Genomic DNA, 24,198 nt, shown 5'->3' with positions numbered 1-24,198 from the left:
TCACTGTAAAGATGTTTTTTAAATTATTGAAACCAGTTTGGCTTGCAAGGTTCAGCAAGGTGTAAAGGAAAATAGATCTTTTTTTATGAAATATGGCAGAAATGTAAGTTAAGTTAAAGTCAGGTGGAAAACTATTGAATAGTTTTATAGTATTATATAAACAGTGAGTATTACTGATAATATTTATCATTTAGATTGTCAGTGCTAAGAGAGTGTATTTTATTGGCAAATATTATTTCTTTTGTAACTTGTGCTTCAAAACAATCTCCTCTTGGGTTTTTATTGCAACCATCCGTCAAATTTATTCATACTATTGAACCTGATGAAAAAGTAAAAAAATGGAAAGTTACGTTAAGTTAAAAGTGAAATTAAATTTAATTAACTTTTGAGAAATAATTTTTACTGAAGGATCTAAGGAGCTCAAACTCAAAATTTAGATAAAAATTAAGTAAATTATTGAATTTAAACTAAATAGGTTTTCAGGCTTTTCTGCATTTCATTTAGGTAAAACCATTTTTTGATAATAAAATGATTCTAAATTTCAGAAATGAGTTTTAACAGTTTTACATAAATTCAAGTTTTTCTAAATTTTTGTTATTTTCACTATAATTCATATAATTCACGGTTTCTTAGGTATTTTTGCACACTTGTTGATTTATTAAATGATCTATATCAATATCATTATTATACAAACTCAGTAACAATTAAAACTGTAAAAATAAAATCTCTTGAATACTCACTATTGAATATAAATCTAATAATCATATATAAGTGAAAATATGTTTTATTGAAAGCCACATTTTGCCTCAGAGTCTCAGTGTTTATGTGGAAGTTTGTGGCAATTATCCTCAGGGACACCATAGGAAAAGTTGTTATGAGATAACACATAGGAATACCTTTCATAAAAAATACATCTCTGCATACCCATAGTAGAATCTGAATTCTTGATGGATGGTGGTCTCAAATATTCTTACATGTGCATTTTCATAACTGAAATCCATTCATTATTCAATACCTTTAAAAACAACTGCAGTGTAAGATGCCTTAAAGAGGCATGTTGAGTTAAAAAGATGTTAGCAGAGTTGTATAATAATACAAATAGACAGATGTCCTGAGTCTTGATTTAGATAATAATAATTTTTTAATTCACTATAAAGTTTTTTAATACTTTTATGTCCTGAGACTTGATTTTGATACAAATAATTTGAAAAAAATTTTTTTATTAGTTTATATAGAATCAGAAGACAAAGGAAGCATATCTTTATCATATAAAAATACAGCACATACTTGCTCTAATTATTTGTTTTGCCCAATGGTTCACTATTATCTAAGCTCTCAGTTAATAACGACCATTTTGAAGATATGACATTTACTAATAAATTTTGGATCTACATGATTGTTTTTGAACAAAATAAGGTGTTTTTATGTTCTCAAATATGTAGGAAAATTTTTTTGAGGGGTAGTGAGATATATTGGAGAAAACATACAGAACAATATATACAATAAAACAAATCGAGAGCCTTAAAACCTAGTTTTTTGAGTTTGGAGTTCTTAAGTCCCCGGTTTCATTAACACGGTTGGAGTCCAGGTTTAAAATTTACAGGTTTCAAAAGTTGAATTTTTTTCTATTTAATGTATATATTTGAAAAAGATTGAATATTGTTTTGAGTTTAAATATTGCTACAGTCAGGCAGAAATGTGTTTGAATAAAACAAATTATATAAAATTTAACATAAATTTTTTTTATATTATTTTATACTTTTTTTCACATTATTCTTTTAAAATTTTTAATACTTTAAAAATTCATTTTGTTTCAATTTTTTCTTTAGATTCGTTATTGGTTCCTCAGATATTGAATAAGTTCACAAACATATCTTTAAATAACATTTATGACGAATTTGTGTTATCATTCGCATTACTATTTATTCAAAATGTTATATCAAATATAAGTACTGAAGATAAAGTTAGTAATGTTTTAATCATTGATAGTCTTGTTAAAGTTTCAATAGCAAATATTAATTTACTAGATAAATATACTTATTCAATTAATGCAACAGCTAATACATGGTATTCAATTGAAATTTCTCAATATTTTAATAATGAGCACAATAACTATATATTAACTATAGCTGTTAATGGAACTGTTCAAAATTCTTATATAAATACTCAACCGATGCTGTTTACTGATGTTAGTTTGTATACTTTTGTTGATTGTTTGTATACTTCTTGTTATAATGGATTTATTAAAAATTTATCAATTTACAGTAAAACACAAGGTAAGCAATTCTAGTTGTTATTCCTTACAATTTATGTTAAAACCAATTATAGTATGACATAAAATATATATTGTTTTATTCCTATTTCAGATATTTGTTTATGTATTCTTTTTTAACCTCATGTTTTAATTATTTGAATTCAACAACCTCCCAAAACTGTGACTCAAAATCATTAGGTTTTATACACATGCACAATGCTAAGAGAAAAAAGTTGGTCCTTGAACTCGCAGTGGTGTTGTGGGGTTGCACATATTTTTCACTTGTATTTTTTTTAAAAACTTAAAGCAATAAAAACCCAACTTAAACATATACTCTGCTAATTAATCAAAGCTACATTTGTTTTGAAAAACAAACAGTATGTTTTGTTTGTTGAAAATCAAACAATAAATGATTTTATTGAACAATAGGATTTAGTTTAAAAATAAACAAGAAATTAAACAAGAAATTGAATAACAATGATTTAATAACTTACAATTAAGTATGTTGCAGTGAGAAGTTGTAGAAACTCAACTTGTACCATGTCCATAGTATTGCCATATTTGATATTGAAAATTTTTAAAAATCACTTTGTCACTTTAATCTTTATTTTCAGGTAGAGATTACTTTTTTCATGCAAATGATATAAATTTTATTTCAGATATTTTATTTTAACAAACAAACTTGACACTGGTGTATTGTTTGTCTAAGTTTGTAATTCTGTAGAAAAACTATATTTACAAAATTATTGTACTTTGTAGTACATTAAAACCTTTTTTATTATTCTCAACTTTTAGGCCACAGGTAGATACAAACGTTTAGTGAATGGAATTTGAACATCCACAATATATGCTTGTTAAATATTTATTTGGCCATTAGTTTTTAATTATTTCTGAAATATTTTTTTAAATTTATTAAAGTGAAAACTTGGGGTTGTTACTTTGTTATTAAGATAAATATTATTTTTTTTTATAGTTTTTTGGTCACAGTGGAGTGAGTGGTCACTGTGCAATGAAACTTTTTTTATAACTCGAAATCGTTATTGTAACAATAATCAATGGTTAAATTGCACTGGAAATGATAGTGAGATTCAATCATGCACTAATCAAGGTACTTTCAATTTTTTAAATAATTATTTTTTCTAAAACAGTTGTGAAAATATTGTTTATAAAAATTAATGCAGTAGTGGTGTAGTGGTAGAGAAGAAGAGACATATAGTGAATGGAATTTGAACATCCACAATATATGCTTGTTAAATATTTATTTGGCCATTAGTTTTTAATTATTTCTGAAATATTTTTTTAAATTTATGTAAGTGAAAACTTAGGGTTACTTTGTTTTTAAAATAAATATTATTTTTTTTTATAGTTTTTTGGTCACAGTGGAGTGAGTGGTCACTGTGCAATGAAACTTTTTTTATAACTCGAAATCGTTATTGTAACAATAATCAATGGTTAAATTGCACTGGAAATGATAGTGAGATTCAATCATGCACTAATCAAGGTACTTTCAATTTTTTAAATAATTATTTTTTCTAAAACAGTTGTGAAAATATTGTTTATAAAAATTAATGCAGTAGTGGTGTAGTGGTAGAGAAGAAGAGACATTTAGTGAATGGAATTTGAACATCCACAATATATGCTTGTTAAATATTTATTTGGCTAATAGTTTTTAATTATTTCTGAAACATTTTTTTAAATTTATTAAAGTAAAAACTTAGGGTTGTGACTTTGTTTTAAACATAAATATTATTTTTTTTTTATAGTTTTTTGGTCACAGTGGAGTGAGTGGTCACAGTGCAATGAAACTTTTTTTATAACTCGAAATCGTTATTGTAACAATAATAAATGGTTAAATTGCACTGGAAATGATAGTGAGGTTCAATCATGCGCTAATCAAGGTACTTTCAATTTTTTAAATAATTGTTTTTTCTAAAACAGTTGTGAAAATATTGTTTATAAAAATTAATGCGGTAGTGGTTTAGTGGTAGAGCGTCGGCTTTATAAGTTAGAGGTTCTGAGTTCGAATCTGACCACGTCCTTTGTAGTACCCCACTCAACTTGTATCTCTGCGCAGCGGCCTTGTTTGTTAAGGTTTGTGTTTTGAAGTTATAGAGTTGAAAGAGGGTTATAACCACAATTAAGTAGCCTCCTCTTCTGTAGTGGCCTAATATCTTACTGAAACCAATACTGACATTTAAGCTTGTCAAAATTGATTTCATTAGAAAAATTTATTTAAAAATGATATTTTAAATTTGTGTTTTTTTTATACTTGTATTGTTTACACGTGTATCACAAATTGATATTTAATACATAAGTTAGCGATATAAGTTTATCGCGAAAGTTAACAACTGGGAAATTTTCTTCGTAAAACAAGATTTTTTTGAGGTATTTTGTGAAAATTCCTAATATTTTTGTAATTTTCATTAAAGATTTTGTGAAAATTCTCAAATATAACTGTTTTTCAAATTAGATAAAAATTATTAATCTTACAAATTTTTTGGTTTTCTGTATGTTTATCAACTGAAAGTTTGCTTCTTACCAAGTTTATAAAAAGTACCAAAACTGAAATTTCGGTATTGGTTCAAATTAAAATTACGGTCAAAACTGATACTGAAACAGAAATTCGATCTATCGCTAAATGCAGCTTAAAACTTAGATTTATTTTTTTATTTTTCACATCAGTTTTCTTAGATAAAAAGAAGTTCTGTTTTCTGTTTAACCATTTTAATACTTATTTTTAGGGCAGTTTACCTTGTTTTTAATGATTAGAGTTTTAATGTCATCAATATTTACTTATTTATTGAATATTTATTCTTAAATTCTTTGTTTAAAGAGTTTTTTAAAAATATTTGAATATATAGTATAAGTATTAATAATTCATATTTTTCAAATACATATTATGAAGTAAATATTTTTTAAAATATATATTTTGTTTACATTTAGTATGGTGTTAGTAAGTATAATTTTGTTTATTTCTCAGAAATTTGGTCACAATGGAGTGAATGGTCCCAGTGCAATTCAACATTCTTTATAAGTAGAACTCGAAATTGCATCACTAATCAATGGTTAAATTGTACAGGAAATAGTAATGATGTTAAATCATGCCAATCAAATATAGGTTCCTAACTTTTTTTTTTGGTTTATTTAATCAATTTTAAAATAAAAAATTTAACTTGTATTCTTATATATAGAGTAAAATGGGGAAAAACTGAATGTCGGGGAAATTCAAAAACTTATGAAAAGGTTTTAAATTCGGCTTTAAACAAAAATATTAAAAAAATATTTTAGTTCTATATAATGGAGAATTTTGTGCTCTAACTAATGACATAAAAATAAAAAAATTTCAATTAATAATTTTTGTATCAAACTTAGATATTTGAGCATAAGTTATAATTTTTTTTGAATTTTATTATAATACTGACATAATAATCTTGGAAAATAAAAATGTTTAAAAATACAGAAGTAAAAAATATATTAGTATTAAAAGTTACGCTGATTTAAAATCTTTTTTGCAATGAATTTGTTATTTCCTAATAAAAGTTATAACAGAATCACAAAAAAGTTATATATTTTCGGGTAAAACTGATCACTAAATATTTTTACACTCAGCTACTATTCACTATTTGCATTTAATTGATTAATTAACCTTTTAACTCTATTAATAATTATCTTTTTCTATCATCATTATTATTTCTTATTCTTTAATATAATTTACTTTAATAACAATTTCCTGTGCAAATCTAAATCTAAATCAATTAACAGAATCAAAATGTCAAAACATTATAAAATACAAAATGTCAAAACACTATATACAAAAACTCGATATAAAGTTCTATGAGAAGCAAATAAGTATGGTGGTTGGAAGAATAAATAGTTGTTAAATAAGTTTATGCAAATCATCTCAAATATACAATATTACAAAAGGTACCTTGCTAAATTGTGTGAATAATCATGTGAATTCACAATGGTCTGGTACAACAACAACTCTAAGTACGGTTGAATTAATATTGGTAGAAATGCTTGCAAAATTATCAGATTGGGGTTTGGTAGTTAAGCAGTTAAAATTTACAAATCAAGCTAGTTTAAATAAAAATAACCAACCTGGAATAGACTGGTAATATCATTTTATTAACAGATGAAGACACAAATTAAACAGATCATTTCAGAAATACCTAATGTCAAAAAAAGAAACTTTTGGAAAATAAGAAAAATTATTTTAATTTTTTACACAAAGCATTAATGCTTTTTGTTTGAAAATCATTAATTAATGATTTTCAAAAAATTACTAAATATACTTGATTCTAACTAAAACAAAGTTGTATTAAATTTTTTACAAAAAATTTACTTTACATCTTTTTAGGTGTTTTTCATTTGACTAAATTATTTTGTTTCTGAAATGAATAGAGGTTATTCTATTGTACATAAACAAATGTATTTTATTGTATGACTAGAGTTTATTCTAATGTACATAAAAATTTTTTGTTATCATTATTCTGGAGTCGTATGATTGATTAGATTTCTGCTTGAGTTATATTTACATTAGGCAATACTTTTAATTTTACTCGACTAAATTATTTATTTACTAGTTGAGAAGGAAACATTGTAATAGCAGAGCTAATCGAGATGAGTTCCCTTTGTACCGAAGTGTTACTTATGCATTGATATCAATATTTTAAAACTTTAAAATATATAAATTATAAAATGTCAAACATGTAATATAGTTTAAATTTATGAAATATATAAACATATTAAATACATTTCTTGCGAAAACTGATTGCGAGTTATAAATAACATAACTTCATTAAACAAAATGGTTGCATAGATGAGTTATATGTTAGCTAGGTATTTTTAGCTTAGTTACCTTGTTTTGTATGGTTTATTGTGTTATGTCTAGATAAAAATCAAAACTAAAATGTTTATTTTTTGCAATTTTTTTTTATGTAAGCACTAAATAACCTGGGCTGTGCCTTATCAAAACATGCAAGTAGCTTTTCATTGGAAAAATTATTAATTTTTTTTCGCTTAATGCTTACTTTTTTTATTTTTGTTTTCTGGCAAAACGATTTTTGCTGCATTTGAAGGGATTTAACCTGTCAATGTATGTAATGTTTTCATTTTAAAAATGGTGAATAATTTCTGTTTTAAGATAGTGAATAATTTCTATTTAAGGATGATTAACATTCTCATAACTTTTTAGCCTCAAGTTTTTGCACTGACATTGAAACTACATCTTATACATAATTTTTTTTAGCTTTATTTTCATTAGCTACTTATTCTATATTTTTTAAGATATACCCTGATTTATGAAATTGTTAATATAATAAATAATTTACTCAGAAGTTGAAGGAAAATTAAATTGAAACAAGCATACAGATAGTAACATGGATACAATCGACATCTTAATTGCATTGATAATAAAAGCATTTTTCTTGTGCTGCACTGAAATGTACACAACGTATAATTGAAATAAGAAAACTTATGTGTACTCTTTATTATTTCAACTTTTAACATATGTGTATTTGTTATAGTGTTTTTCTTTTTTTAATTTAATTTCTATAAATTGTTTATTGATGCTATAGCTTTGTCGATTTAGCATTTAAAAAATATATATTATTATCACCAGTAAGTAAAAACAATAAAAATTAAAAAGTTGTATTTTAATATATTGGTGTGAGTAAAGATCACATTTTACTAAGGTTGATTTAATTGATTTTTTGTTTGCTTTTTGTTTCAAGGTGTTGTAATACATATTAATGAGAATCAACTACAAACTGAACCATGCAAAACAACTGTGGTTATGCGCAATTGTACCAATGTGAAATTGCTACTTGATTTTGGTGATGAAACAACTGTTACAAATATAAAAAACATCAATCCATCCACTTTAAAAGACTGTACCTACAGTGAAATTCATAGGTAATATCTTTGTTGTTTGAGGTACTTTTTATGCATAGATAGTAATGTTCTTTAGCATTTAACAGTAAAGCTGAAACCTAGATATAACAATGTCTTTAACAAACTGAAATGAGTTTCTTAACTTTGTTTTAGATGTAGTCAACAGTTCATTATTTAGTAAAAAATGATTTAATTAATTCAATTCCAATATCACATTATTTAGCTAAAGTTAGTTTAGTTACATGATATTATCAGAGATTGTAACTAAATTAATTTTAAACAAGCATACAGATAAAAAAGCAAATCCATCAACATCAAAATTCTGTTGACAAGAAAAGCATGTCTCACAAGTTTTTTCAACCAAGGACCTGCAGGACACCTTTCGTGATTTTTACCTATTTCTTTAATTCAACTTTTGACATCAAAACCATATTTTTGTTTAAACTATTGCGGTTAAAATTTGTAATCTAGCTGAAGTTAAAATTTAATAATATTGATAGATATTGTATTTTCTTAAGTATTTTAAATAATATATATATATATATATATATATATATATATATATATATATATATATATATATATATATATATATATATATATATGTGTATATATATATATATATATATATATATATATATATATATATATATATATATATATATATATATATATATATATATATACACACACAGAGCCGTAACCACAATATAAGGGGGGGGGGGCATGGTTCTTTTAAAGGAGGGAGGGGATAAAATATTTGTTAAAAGTATTTTACATTTATGTTTTTCCCTAATAGTTATAATTTAAAAAATTTCAATGATTTAGGCCCCCCTGGTCCCCCGGTGGTTACAGCTCTGACATATATAGATATATAGATATATATATATATATATATATATATATATATATATATATATATATATATATATATATATATATATATATATATATTTATATATATATATATATATAAATATGTATATATATATATATATATATATATATATATATATATGTATGAATAAATACAGTTAGAGCGGAAAACAATTTAACCGCCTATAGTTATTATAGATCTTTACTTTAAAATAAAATATATGCCTGCTGGCAACATGTAAAATAATCACCGTTTACTACCACATTAAACAATAAACTTAAACAAGTTACTTAATTATTGCTAAAAACTCAAGAGATGGTTGTAAGTCCTAACATAATCAATCCTTTTTCTTATCAGAGCAAACTGTGCTTGAGATATAGCTATTATCACGTATAATATATGTAGCTATAGAGTACAGTTAGCACTGAATTGTCATAATGCTTTAGCAGAATGCTACATATTGTTCTGCTAATAGGCTTTGTTCTGCTAATAGGTTTTGTTTGTTACTGTTGTTGAAACTGTTAAACAAATTGTTTCTTAGTTTCGTCTTTGGTGAGAATGTTATTATAATCTTTAATGAGTTTGACTCCTCTTTCCGCAACATCATTCACAACCACTATTTTCAGAAGTTTTTCAAATCACTTTTGTAAACAGGATCATCCTTCCATACTGAAGGGTCTTTGTGCAGAAAATCGGTGCTGAGAGAAAATCTGTTGAAGAATGTTTTTGTTTAGGAGTTAACAGAGATGGAAACTTGATGTTTGGAAAGGAAGAAAATTCTTTTTCGGGAAGAATGTATCTCTTGACTTGATTTTTTTCTTCCTCCACTTCTTCATCTTTGTCAAGCAAAACTTGAGCCATATTTGCCTTAACTGCTGGTGGAACATTGTCATCAAATAAGGCGAGAGCAACAGTTTTGGGAACTAAGTGCTAGAGGTGGTTGGAAAATTTCTTTGGAGCAGCCTTACTGACTTGTGGATCTATGTCTCGATAATTAATCAGTTGGCACATGAATAGGAAATCATGATATGGTGCTGTAATTGCTTCTGATGATAGAAACCAGGCTTGAACGTACACTCGAGCAAGGAATATACATATTCTTCTTAAAGAGTTCTTTTCCGTATGTGATAACTGAAATTGATTTTGAAACAGGTGTATCTTTAATGCATAAATTGCCTTTGCCATCCATCTAGCATGACTTACTGGTCCTGATATACAAAACGATATTCCGTTCTTCGGAATGCCACTAAGAAAGATCACAAGCAGCCATAGCTTGCTCTTCACCTGAAGATGTTTGGATTTCAGGGACTCCCAACAATTGCTCCTTGCCTTGAAAAGTTACTATTATTGCCAGTCTATCTACTTTTTCAACACCAGTGAGTGCTGGGAGCAGCTTTCCATCCCAGTGTTGCACTAATTCTTGGCAATCATTTAGGTTAAAGTTTTGCTAAATTTAGTGTGTCTTGCTTCTCTATATTTTTTCTAAGGCGTTAAAAAGAAGTGCGATTTATCACCAGGTTTTCAGTATCACATCCGAAAGCTTCTACAGCAGCCATTAATATGTGAACCCCATTTCTGTCAGTAATTTTGCACCTATCAAAAACTTCTGCGAGATGGGGAGTGAAAAATTGCAATGTCCCTCGTGTTGTTGGAACTTTTGATGCTGCTCCTCCTGTTGATATTTGCTGAACGATGGCAGGTGAACTTTCACTGTTGTCACCACTATCAATGTCTTCACTGCTTGATGCTAAACAATCAGTTTTTGATGTAGAAAGCTCATGAGTACAAAAATGTTGTTCCATTTCTTCTTAAGTCCTTTTTCTCCTGGCAGTTTCCATTGCAGTGCGCTTCAGTGCCCTTTCTTCCTTGTGTTTTAGTTTGTGATCCACACCAAGCATAGACCCTGGTTGTCCTTTTTGGCGCTGAAGGATAAAGAAATTCTTATCCCCTTCATTTTTCATCTGTTCCATAGCTTCTGAATGAGCTATGTCAAACAGATCATCCATATTGTCTACAAAGATATCTCTTTTTTCTTTGTCTTTGCCTGCACCTCTTGTCAAATTCTTTTGTTAGCCTTTCCATTCTTCATATAGTTACAGTAACTTCTCAATACAGTTGTCAGTTCTTTTATTAGGAATTCGTGCTTTTTGCCAAAAATGTAAACTTCTTGAATCACCAGTATTGCACTTTCCTTTGTTGTAAGCTTTACAACTCTTACATCGTAGAAGAAAACGCGTAAAACTTGACAGTTTGAAGGTAATTTGGCTCCGACGATTTGATTTGAAATGTAGCCAACAAGACAGACATGAAAATCTTTTCTTAACTTTTGTGACGAACTCCTAGACGAACATGATGCCATTTTACTGTCTAAAAAGAAGACAATCTAAAAGTCACTTTACACGAGCAGCACAAACAGTTTTGAAAACAGTTTTTAAACTTTTCACCTTAAAATGACTCTCAGGGCAAAAATTTTGAAACTTCATGGGCGATGAGGGTCGACTTACAGTTGTCTAATTACGCTAAAATTTTGTATAAATTATTATTTTCATGATTGGAACAAGAAATAGGGTTGGGAGCTAAACAATTCGAAAGTTTAAAAATAAGGGCCACACTATTTTTTATATATATATATATATATATATATATATATATATATATACAAATATATATATATATATATATATATATATATACACATATATAAATATACATATATATATCCATATATATATATATATATACATATATAAATATACATATATATATACATATATATATATATATATATATATATATATATATATATATATATATATATATATCTATATATATATATATAATATATATATATACACATACATGAATGTATATATATATATCTTAGCACAAATATTAGGAGTAAAAAATGGATGGCAGTTGGATGAAAATTATGATTATAAATTAGATAATTTTTTGTGTTTGCGCATATAAAAAGGAACCAACCAATTTTAATAAGCTAATATATCTACCTGGCTTGTTTCTTCACCACAACGACTTAAATTGTCTCAGAAAAGGTGTTCCCAACAATTATGAGCTTAAATATTTATTTTTTTATATTATTATTTGGAAAAAACTTTGATAGAAATATTTAATACACACCAACGTAATGTTTTATGGTTATATTTAATCATAATCATAATAATAACAATAATGATAATAACAGCACAGATCAACAAAAAAATTTTTTTCTGGTTTTGAGCTAACAATATGTTTTTTGTTTAGTATTTCTTATTTTGATTTCAAATATACAACTCATTTTTTACCATCACGTCAAGTTGTAAAGATATTTAAGTTCAAATATTTAGCTTTTGGGGTAAAATCTCTAATATGCATAATAATTGTAATATAATAATTGTCAAATAAAATTCATTTAAAAGTATGTCAACCTGGGTCTCAAAAGAAGTGTAATTTCATAGAGATTTTAAAACACATAAATATTTTTGCTTAAAACTTAGTGAGAAAAAAATTATGTAAAAAAAATCTTAAGACTCTTTCAAAAATTTTTACACAATGTTTCTCAGCAATAATACAAAAAGTACATATTTTTATCACAAATGAATATTATATTAAAAACCTCTATGATAATACGCTTCTTTTGAGACCCAGGTTGACACATTTTTGAATAACTATTTTTAAACAATTTTAGGGATTTTACTCCAAATGCTAAAGAACCTAAATATCTTGACGCAATGGTGAAAAATGAGTTGCATGTTTAAATTCAAAATGAGAAATGCTATATAAAAAAGAAATTATTTGCTCAGCACCAGAAAAAGATTTTTTTTTTGTTGACCTTTGTAATAATAAATTTAATGATAGTAATCATTATTATTATTGTTCTTAACACTATTATTGTTGTTGTTCTTATTATTATTGTTATTCTTATGATTATTATTAAACATAAATATAAAACATTAGATTACCAAGGTATGCGCTAATTTAATCTACCAAAAACTTTTTTAGAATTATAATATAAAAACAATTTTAATAATCTAAATTAAATGTAAATAAATGTAATTTAAATAGCCTAGTTAAGATTTAGTTTTATGATGCCTACACCAAGTTCTTTTAACCTTTCTGTTTAACATTTATTTACTATTACATTTAGGTTATAAACGAAACAGAATGCAGAATGCAGAATTTTTTTATGATTAAGTAGTATTTTAATAAAATATGACTTAATAATATCATTCACAACTATTTATTAAACCATAACTTCTTTAGAATTTGAGTTTGAAAAGTATCTTAATTTTATTGATTCTTTGTTTCGCTATAAGTTAAAGTTGTTTTAAAAATTTATTTTACTTTAAAATATGTTTTTTAGGTATTCTTTATGTCAACAATATACAATCACTGCATATGTTTTTGATAATGATGGAAATATTACTTCACCCTTGTTCACAAATTCTACGAATGTAAGAGTGTTTTGCAACCTATCTCTTTTAAGCGTCATTACGACACCACCAATATCCCTTAATGGATATGTTCAGTTATCTTTAAACAAAAGTATAACGCTAGACATTTTTCAAGAGACTGGATCAAATATGTTATACTCAATTGATTGGGGAGATGGTAATTTTTCTGTAAATAATCAGACTTTAAACTTAAGTCCTGTTTCATTTCAAGTTCAGCATATATATAAAAATATTAACAACTACACCATTTCAATTGCATGCAAGAATAATATTCAGACTCTCAGTTCAATTTTTTTTCCGATCATAGTAGCAAATTGTTGTGTTCCCAATGTAAGTTTTTATTATGGGACTATATACAATCCAATGACCATTATAAAAAGTGCTGGAAGAGATTTAACAGCTTTTGTTGAAAATGTTGGTTCATTTTGTAATAATATATCTTTAACTTTTGAATGGAATCTTACTAGTCTTGATTTAAAGCTTATAGTAGCAAAAAAAGAAGGTGTGCTTTATCATCAAAAAGTTACTTACTCAATTTTAAAAAACTCACTTGATTTTGGTACTTACATATTGTCATTGCAATGTAATTATGGTGGTATTTCAGCTGTTTATACTGCATACCTAAATGTTATATTTTCACCATTATATATTGATATTGATAAAGGTTTATTTGTATCTGTTGCATACAAAAAGAAAATTGGAATGGAAAGTTTTTATCAAAACTTTAAAGTAAGTGCAATGTCTAGTTATGATCCAGATGATCCAACAGTTGGAACTCAAAATATAGTCTTCAGGTGGAGCTGTAAAGTTGCTTCAATTTTTTCTGATGCTCAAGTTGCTATGGAGAACGTTGCTTTATTAAATCTGACATTTCCAAATGATACATGTTTTAATGAATCCTGGACAGATATTTCTTCAGCATTTTCAGAAATCATTTTTAGTACACGACAATTTTTAAAAGAAATTAGTTACCATATTAAAGTTTGCGGAACAAAGTATGCAGGAAAAGATGTATATTCAAACGATTGCTACAAAACAAGCTGTTTTGTTCAAGAAGTTCTTATTTCTGAAAGTTTGCCAACTGTCGCAATAAAGTATGTTAAATTGCTTAATTTCCCACTCTTCTTTTTTTTCTTTTTAAAAATAATACTTTTAGAATAATAAAAATACAAATAAAAACTTGCAAAAGTATAATTAACACAGTGGCTGAAATAGAAAATTGCAGGTCATAAGTGAAATAAAAAAGAAATAACAATTGATAAAAGAAATAACAAATCTTACATGGCATAAACACATAAGTATAATGGAAAATAAAATATCAAAAAATATTGGCTTATTATATAAACCTAAAATGTTTTTAAACCAAAACCTTTTAAAATATATATATTTTTCTTTTATTCACAGCTACCTTAATTATGGGAACATTGCTTGGTGCAGCACCAACCCAACTAAGATAAAAAAAACCTACTCAGTAGACAAAAATATGCTGTATGAATTATTTCAAATATAAATAGTTTAACGCCCTCAAAAGGTTTATTTAATAATCTAAATATATTAAATGTTTATCAACTATACATTTATCAGATACTTCTGTGTATAAAAATTGATAAAAAAAAATAATGCCTTTAGTTTTTAATACCTTTTTTTAACAAAATAAATCATGTTTACTCTACTAGATTTTTAAATCAGAACTACATTTAGCCCAAAACCTATTATACGGCCAAAAAATTCTCTATTGCAAATCGAGGACCCAAATTATGGATTTATAAACTTAATAATGACATCAAAACTACAACTTCTATTGACAAGGAATTACGTTGAATTACAAATTAAGACAAGAAATTTCTCAATATCTAAGATAATCTTATTCTCTTTTTATTTATTTACTTATTTTGTTTATATACTTTATTTATATACTTATTTATTTATATACTTATTTTATTTTTTATGTTTTTATATACACATTTTTTATACATACATTTTTTTTTTTTATATATACATGTTTTTTTAATATTTTTTTTTTTTAACTTTGTTTTCATCTTATTTTAAATTAATTTTTTGTTTTTTCATTTATTTATTAATTTTTTTTCCTTATGCAAACAAGTCGCCTTGTTTTCTTTTTACAACAGTTTATGTAATTTTTTGTCGGTTTATTTGTTTATTTTTTTTTTTTTTTTGTGTTGGTCCAAAACAAACACAATGTCAGCGGTAATAATAAAAAAATCGTTAAAAAAAGTAATTAAAACAAACAACCCAAAACAGACTATAGTTTAGCGTAAAAAAAAGAAATCATTGAGAAAAGTAATTAAAACAATCAATAAACAACTAACTTTTAGCATTTTACTTTAGTGTAAATAATTAGAATCGCTGTTGAATAATAAAAAATTATATAAAAAATTTTTTTTCAAAACAAAATTTTAGAAGTGGACTAAAAAGTAAAAAATAAAAAAATATATGTATATATGCATAAAAATATTTTTAAAAAACATTTTAAAAATAGACTAAAAAGTAAAAAATAAAAAATATAAAAATAACTACTTAAAAACAACATTTTAAGAATGAATTAAAAAGTAAAAAATAAACTTTTTCATTGGACCCAAGGGCTTTTTGTTTGTACACAACCTGAAATATCATTAAAGTCAATGGCTGAAAATGTTGGGCAACTAAGTACAACTCATTTTTACTGGCGCCAACATTTTTAGTCAATAACTTGAATGATATTTCAGGTTGTGTATGCACACAATGTTCTTGGGTTCTGTGAAATAGTTTATTTTTTACTTTTTAGTCCATTTTCAAAATGTTGTTTTTAAAAAGTTTTTATATATATATATTTTTCTGTTCTTGTTATTATTAATTTAAACAGTGTAAAAAATAAATTTTAGTCCTATTAATAATTATTAATTAATTACTTTCACAAATAGTTCTTTTTATAACTATTTATTTCAAATCTTATATTTAACTTTGTTTTGTTTTGTTTGTTGTATATCTTGAGGTTTTTATTGTCTTTTATTAAGTTGCGTCAAATTTTTATGTTTTTTAGCTTTTGTTAATTAAATAAAAAGTATATATATATATATATTTCAATTAACTTTTAACAGTGTTATAAAAATTTATCTTTTAAAATAACTGTTTGTAATATAAAAATACGATGTAACCTATGGGGCTTAGTTATAAGACTACTATTGTTTTCTTTTTGCCCCGGCCATGTAAATACTTATTTATACATTTTGGTTTTGTAGCAATATTAAAACAGCAATATATATATATATATATATATATATATATATATATATATATATATATATATATATATATATATATATAAATATATATATATATATATATATATATATATATATATATATATATATATATATATATATATATATATATATATATATATATATATATATATATATATATAAAGTCAATTGTGATAATTTTTTTCAAAATAATGATTTTAATATTGTAATATCTGCCCTAATAGATGAACCATCATTAACTATCAGTTTTTCTTTGGCCTAAATGTATAATTTAAAGCTTCTGAAAATCAAGAGTTTGTAGACATTTAATCAGTTAATTGAGACCAGGGGTCTCCACAAATTATGTCACTCATTTTGGGTGGAGGGGGTGGGTTAGTGGTTTGTGAGGACTTACACAGAACTTGCTTCTAAAGTGTTACGATTTTGTGACGAGGGGGGGAAGAGGTCAAAAATGGTCAAAAATTAGGTAATGTAGTTTATGACCCCTAACCGTGAAATGCTTGGAAGAAAGCTTTTTGTTAAAGTATAAAATGAAGTAAACAACAAAATGTTCAATTTTCCCAAGAAGAGACTACACTAAAACTAATGCAAGATGGATAGAGTAATGGTACTAATGATCTGATTATTGGTCACAGTTCATATGACAGAATGAAGTCAAATTTAATGCATAACTGAATGTGCATTAAATAAAAAAATTAGTCAAGTATTGTACCAAACTCCTTTGTTATGTCATTAAAGATCTTAAGAAACATATAACAAAGAAGTATTTGCTGTAAATTAGATAATGAAAGCAAGGTGAAAAAAATTTAATCAAAGAAGGTTATCCAAATATGTTATTATACATTTGTTTGGGATATTTTTTTAATGATCACTTCTTAAAGTGAAATTATTTAATCACATGTAAATACTATGATGTATTTGTGGTTTATCAACTTTCAGTGTAAAAAACATTTATATTAAATATTTGATTAGCTATTAACTTTTTTTGACATATGCCTGAGCTACCAAACAATATTTAGTGGAACTTTAAAGTTAACTGTAAAGGAACATACATAAAAAATACCCAATTCATGTAGAAATTGTAGATAATCATGATATACCTATCAAAACCATAGTTATTGAAAATTAAGCATTTAGAGCCAACAATCTTTGAATCCAAATGAAAATATTTGGTGTTGTTTTAAATCAAGAAATTATGTTTTTGAAAAATAAGACTTTATAGATGTAAAGGAAAAATAAAAAATAAAAAAAATCAATATTTTGATTGAATAAATAAAAAATGAAATTTTTTCTCAATGCAAAGTGGCATCTGTCACCTATCAAATTGTGTTGAGTTGTGGCTCTCTCTTCTAAACAACCCTTGGCTCTCACTTCTAAACGATTCCTTGGTTTTGAGTATTACCACACAGTTATCAAAAAGAGATGTAATGTGGCTTAGACACTTAGCCATTAACTTGCATACATGACCGATTCTCGTTTCTTGAGTAAAAACAAACTTTGAGTTAAAAATTAAAAAAATAAATGGGTAAAAATAAGTTTTATATTAAAAGTAAAAAAAGAATTGATTATCACAGCTATATGCTAATCATAATTTTTTTTTTCTTGAGATGTAAAAGAAATTTATGAAAACAAAAATGGAGCAGAAGATTAGTTTTTAATCATTTTCCTGATTTTGTACCTGGGTTGATTTCGCTTAAACTAAAAAATTGTGATGCGTTTCCTACAAGGATGTTCAGCAATCAAATTATATCGACAATATTTTTTTGCGATTGGTGGACAATCATTGACCAGAAAACAAGAAATCAGTTCAGAAAATTTACCTAAAGGAAAATTTATTTCTAAACTTCACTAAAACTTCAAAATTTATTTATTATAATATTTAAATACTAAAACTTACAAACTTGTTTTTAAACTTTAAACCCGCCCTGTTTGCACAGGATCAATATAAAGAATACTTTCATTGTTTGCTTTTATCTGGTCAAAAGTTATGAATAAGTGTTAGGAAGTGAAAATGCAAAATAACTTGTGCAAATATACAGGCAGTATCAAAATACATACAGGCAGTATCAAAAATAAATGCTTTCGTAAAAAAAATGTCAAAATTAAAATTATTTTTATCAAAAGAGTATTTATTCCAATACATCTTATTGAATAAATCTGTTGATTTGTTTGGTTTTAAACAAAATTGTTATTGTGAAAAAGTTATTATTAAAAAGAAATAATGACCGTACAGAACCATAAATTATGGGTCTTGACAAATTGTTTCAACACCAACCATTTCTATACTTATCAACTTCAATATTATTCACATAAAAGTATCCTTTACGTAGATTACAGTTGCATAACATATTTCCCAGTGTTTTAAGAAACTTAAGGCTATAATAAAATGTTACTTTCTTAGTAAGATTATATTTATTTAAAACGCAAAAGAGGACACAGAAATGGGTCACAAAAGCTAGTTATGTTAAATATGTTAGCTCTCTCTCTTTAATACATCTTATAGGAACTTTTCTGTAACAAACTCTTTACAAAAGCTTTCAATTAAGCTGTTTTTAATATGGCTTTGGCAAAGTTTTAAATTATTATAGCTGTTGTTTGTGATAAAAATTGGCTCTATAGAGGTATGTAATGAAAACTCAGGATCGTAATCATCAAGGTAATAAAAGTATAAATGGTTACACTTTTGTAACAAAAAAAAAATACAAAAAATTAAAATATATTACAAAGAACCTGTCAGGACTTGTATGATACAGGTCATTGTAACTATGTTCTACACCCGACTATATCTGAACTTGTTCTTAATTTGACCTCTTTACTCTAATAGATAAAGGCAGAAAATTAATCGATTTAAAACTTTTGGCTTTTGTTTAACAATTTACAATACTAATTTTAACATTTTTTACATAAAAAAAGTATCTTTACCATTAATGACAGTTGCGTAGCATTTATCCTGGTGTTTGTGGAAACTTAAGGTTATATATGTTTGTGGAAACTTGAGGTTATAATAAAAATTTTTATAAATTAATTTTTTTAAGCCCTCTCACATTATGAGTTGTTTAAAAAGCAAAAGAAGATACTAAAAACAGGCCATGGGTCCTAGTTATGTCAAATAAGTTAATAGGTTTGACATTTTTGATAGAAACTTTACTGTAAAGTGCTTTTAATAAAATCTTTCAATTAAGCTGTTTTAATTTCGATTTTGGCAATTAAATAATTATTATTATAGCTGTTGTTTGTGCCAAAAATCAATACTTATAGCAAACAGAAATCATCTGGATCGTAATCATCAAAGGTGATTTCCATTCACATATATAAGTATAACAGAAATATATTTAAAAAAAAAACACAAAGCAAAAATGCTCATACAAAATAAAATCTATTAAAAAATGAACCTTTGTCTTTTATTGAAAGGTTATATGTAGCCAGTTTCAGTAATAAAGTGACCCAAGACCCAATAATCATTTTTAATGATAGGCACTATTTTTAAGTTAATCCAAGTCATCTATCGACACAAACATTACAACAATGTCATCAAAAATTTACAAACAGCTTAACAGTTACGTTACAGTAAACACTCAATAACTCAAACCTCCAAGGGACTAAGATATTAGCTTGTAAGAGAATGTTAGAGTTATTGTGAGCATAATCCATAAATAAAGGCTCATTTTTGAGTTTATATGAATTTATATGAGTTTAAGTTATTAAGAGTTATTGAGTTATCCAGAGTTTTATTTAACAGCACACTCATAAAAACTGCACACATATAAACAAAACTTTAATAAGAATTTTTTTTTTAATGTTATTTATATTTTACAAAAACATTTAAAACAGTCTGTTTCTAAATGCCAAAAAGGAATCTAAAAACAAAAGTATAACATTAAGTATAAGTATAAATTCTTTTTGCTCTTTTAAAAATAGTACAAAAATAAATGATAAACTTCCAATTTCATTTTAAAATCTTTATCCTGTTCGAAGAAATAAAAATTTAAAGTTTTCTTTTAGGTTTAAAAGAGATATGATAAACTTAACATCGTCATAACTGGTAGATGCCAATAATATTGATTGAATTCAAAATGTAGTAATGAATTTCATATAGTTTAAGATTATTTTGGTTGTTTTTTTTAAGTTATTTTTAGTTGTAAATTTTTATTAATGAATACTTTGTTAGTGAATCAGTTACTTCCTGAATACTTTACGAATCAGTATTTTAATTCAGCTACTAGTTAAATCAATTTTAATAAATAAATAAAACAATACAATAATTTATTTTTAAAATGATTGAAATAGGAAAGTTTTCCTTCTTGGTTATTCTGGTAAATAGTTAATATTAGTTTACTTGAGTTGTCATTTAACTTTTATTTTATTCCACATTTTTCTGTATATTCAAATAGTTTATATGTATAACCTTTTATACACAAAACTTTATTCTTTAAATATAAACTTATCAATTGATATCAAGTTACTTATTTATAAAGTAATTTAAATATAAAGTATAAAAGGTAATACATATAAACTATTTGAATATACAGAAAAATAAAAAAAATTAAAGATACAGAAAAAATAAAGATGTTACTTATAAATTAGAAACCTTTTTTAATACATTATAAAAGATAGTATATTAAAAGATTAATAAATCCTTAATAAACATAAAAAAAAATTTTTTATTTTTAATTTTTTAGATGTATATCAAAATACTTAATGTTACTTTTTCATTAGTGCCAGATATATTTGTAGAGAAATATTGATAGGAAATGCTGTGAGCACATCAGTATTTTCTATTAACATTTGCTCAATATAGACTAGCTACATATTTTTTTAAACATTTTCAGTGTACACATTTGCTTTTTAATTACAAAGCAGTTTGATTGCTTAAATGAATCTTAGAAATGTTATTAAAGTTTCAAAAACAAATCCTAATATATTACTTAAAGTAAATAATTCTATATTTTAGTGGTCTTCAAAATGTTTGATAGTATTGTTTATTAAATAAGCGCTAATATTTATTAAAAAGGCTCATAGTACTTGTAGTATAAAAATCCAGCTAGTTAATATCATAATCCTAATTAAAAAAACTAACTGTAATGTTAAACTATTCTGCTCAAAAAACATACAGGAGTCATACTATTCTGTTCCGTTATGCAGGATTGAAATTATTCTGTTCAAAAAATATGCAGTGTTAAATTAATCTTTTGCTTGTCATCACAGGCACTTCAAAATGTAAATAACATGTACAACCTTTGTTGTCACACAGTTTTAAGTAGTTCAAAATTTTGCATACTATTTAAAAAATGATATTTAGTTTTATCACTTTAAGATATTCTTTTTTTCTGCAATTTATGGTATGTTAAAAATGATTACAAAAAAATCACAATATTTCCTAAAACCTATGAAAAATTTTAATTCATTCAAATTTTTTTTTTTGATTTTTTAATATCATAAAAACATGATATAGTTTACTTATTTTTTTTTGTAAAATATTTTACATTGCCTGTATCATTCTATTGTAGCTTTTATTTTTATGATATATACAGCTTTAGTTGAAACAATTTTTTAAGTTTAATTTTTAATTTTTACTTGAGTTTTACTACAAGAAATACAAATGTTTAATGATTAGGTGCATATCTAACTGTGATACGTTACTAAATTTTAAAGAACGTTTGATATATACATTTAACTGTGAAGATTGTGGCAGTCGAAGGTATGTAAGCTTTTATATTTACCATAAATTTCAATGTGTAGTATATATTTATTACTTTATACTGTAAATGTATGGACTTATTAGAGTTTTTTTTAATTTCTTTACTGGTATGACAAATTTTTTAAACAATGTTGGTTAAAAATCATATTTCAAGTTTAACATGAAACAGGTATTTTTCAAAAACAATACTTCTAAACAATGTCAACAATTGTTTATTGGAAAAATGCACATTTATGATCAGGGCATCAGAGAGGTTTCATGAAACCTGGAGCATAGATGCAATTAGGTGCCCCCATAAGCATGCATATTTTTAAAATAAAAGCATGTACAGTTACACAAGTTATTGATTGTCTTTTTGTTTCAAATACTGTTAACTTACATCCATAATTTAAGGATAATCTGGATTAAATAACTGCGATTCTCTGAAAATAATATTGAAAACTCCTTTTTTTGCTATTTTACTATAAAAAATTATTATTTTTTTTTAATTTTTTTTTTATAATTCACCTTCTGAAGGCCGAGAGGGCCACTACAATTGAGGAGGCTACTTGTGGTTAATCTTATTGAAATAGTTTTTACACTCCCAATTTTAAATTGAATTTATTGAATGTAATGAAAAAAACTCAATGCTAAAAACTTCAAGCTTATGTTTAAAGAACTCATGTGAAAAAACTGCATATCTAGGTTCATTACTTTCTTATTACCATTATTTGCTTTGCAAAAAGTTCTCTTTCATTGCCAAGACAAGTCATTTACTCATCATGAATCAATATTTTGATTGAAGGTAAAACAACAGCTATAAAGCAGCAGTAGTTTCTTGTGGTTGCTTTGAAATTAGATTTATAGCGGCAAATCTGAGCTGAAAATCTGTTGTCCGAGAGTTTGTAAAGCAAGATCTTCCATCTTGTGGAACTGCAACTGAAAACTAAAAGATTTTTATTTATTTATTACAATAATCATTAAAACTTATACATAAAAAGTTTAATATTGATAAAAGAAAGCAGGGCTTTTGGAATAGCATCAAAAAAATACTTTTAAAAGAGTTTTTTGTAGGTACATCAATTACATTATGCGCTAATTTATTCCAACAGCTTGCAACACATTTTTTTAAATAGTATTGGCATTCTTGGTAATCTTTGGTTAGTTGAGGTTTTTTAATTATTTATATGCTGAGTTTGATGAGGAAATGTTTTATTACTTGGTTTTAAACAACCTTTTAATTTCTTCATAGACCTGATGGTTATATTATACTTTTGAATAGTTTATTTCTTAAATAGTTATTGAAGAAATTATTTTAAACTATTATTGTTTGGTAATATAAACAAAGCAAGTTAACTGCAATGCACATCACTAAGTAAATTTATTTTTAGCATCTTCAATGAAAACAAATTTTTTACCTTTTTGTAATTAAAATCTTATTATGATTTTTTTTTTGTCTTTTTCTTCTAGCGCCCCTATTATATTGGCCCCAGAGGAACATATGTCATACTTGCCCCTCCCTCTTGGAGGCCCTGTGCGTGATTTGTTCTTAAATTAAACATTTTTAAAATCGGACTCAAAATATGCACAATTTTTTGAGTTATAGTTTTTATTATAAATTAATATATCCTTATTCTTACATAAAATAAGCATATAAATTTTTATATAACTATTCTTATAAATTTTTATATTTTCATATTCTCAGGATAAAAAATAGTATTTAATGACAAATTGGCACCTTCAAAGCCTTGACACCTGGGTTAAAGTCACCCATTGTATGC

At 25.4% G+C, this 24,198-nt stretch overlaps 1 protein-coding gene across 1 annotated transcript in view; it reads left to right on the top strand.

The window, feature by feature from the left end:
* The window catches only part of LOC136080277 (uncharacterized), a 43,441-nt gene that overhangs the window by 14,306 nt on the left and 4,937 nt on the right, over positions 1-24,198 (top strand). Inside the window, exons 4-11 of the mRNA XM_065796892.1 lie at positions 1,830-2,276; positions 3,228-3,362; positions 3,621-3,755; positions 4,018-4,152; positions 5,235-5,372; positions 7,990-8,170; positions 13,387-14,571; positions 22,355-22,438. Of these exons, the coding sequence (XP_065652964.1) occupies positions 1,830-2,276; positions 3,228-3,362; positions 3,621-3,755; positions 4,018-4,152; positions 5,235-5,372; positions 7,990-8,170; positions 13,387-14,571; positions 22,355-22,438 (2,440 nt within the window). The remainder of the gene's footprint in view (positions 1-1,829; positions 2,277-3,227; positions 3,363-3,620; positions 3,756-4,017; positions 4,153-5,234; positions 5,373-7,989; positions 8,171-13,386; positions 14,572-22,354; positions 22,439-24,198) is intronic.

Source organism: Hydra vulgaris, chromosome 05, assembly GCF_038396675.1.
Source record: "Hydra vulgaris chromosome 05, alternate assembly HydraT2T_AEP".
Lineage (NCBI taxonomy): Eukaryota > Metazoa > Cnidaria > Hydrozoa > Anthoathecata > Hydridae > Hydra > Hydra vulgaris.
The sequence above is the reverse complement of the archived record's forward strand: the minus strand, read 5'-3'. Positions and strand labels throughout refer to the sequence as shown.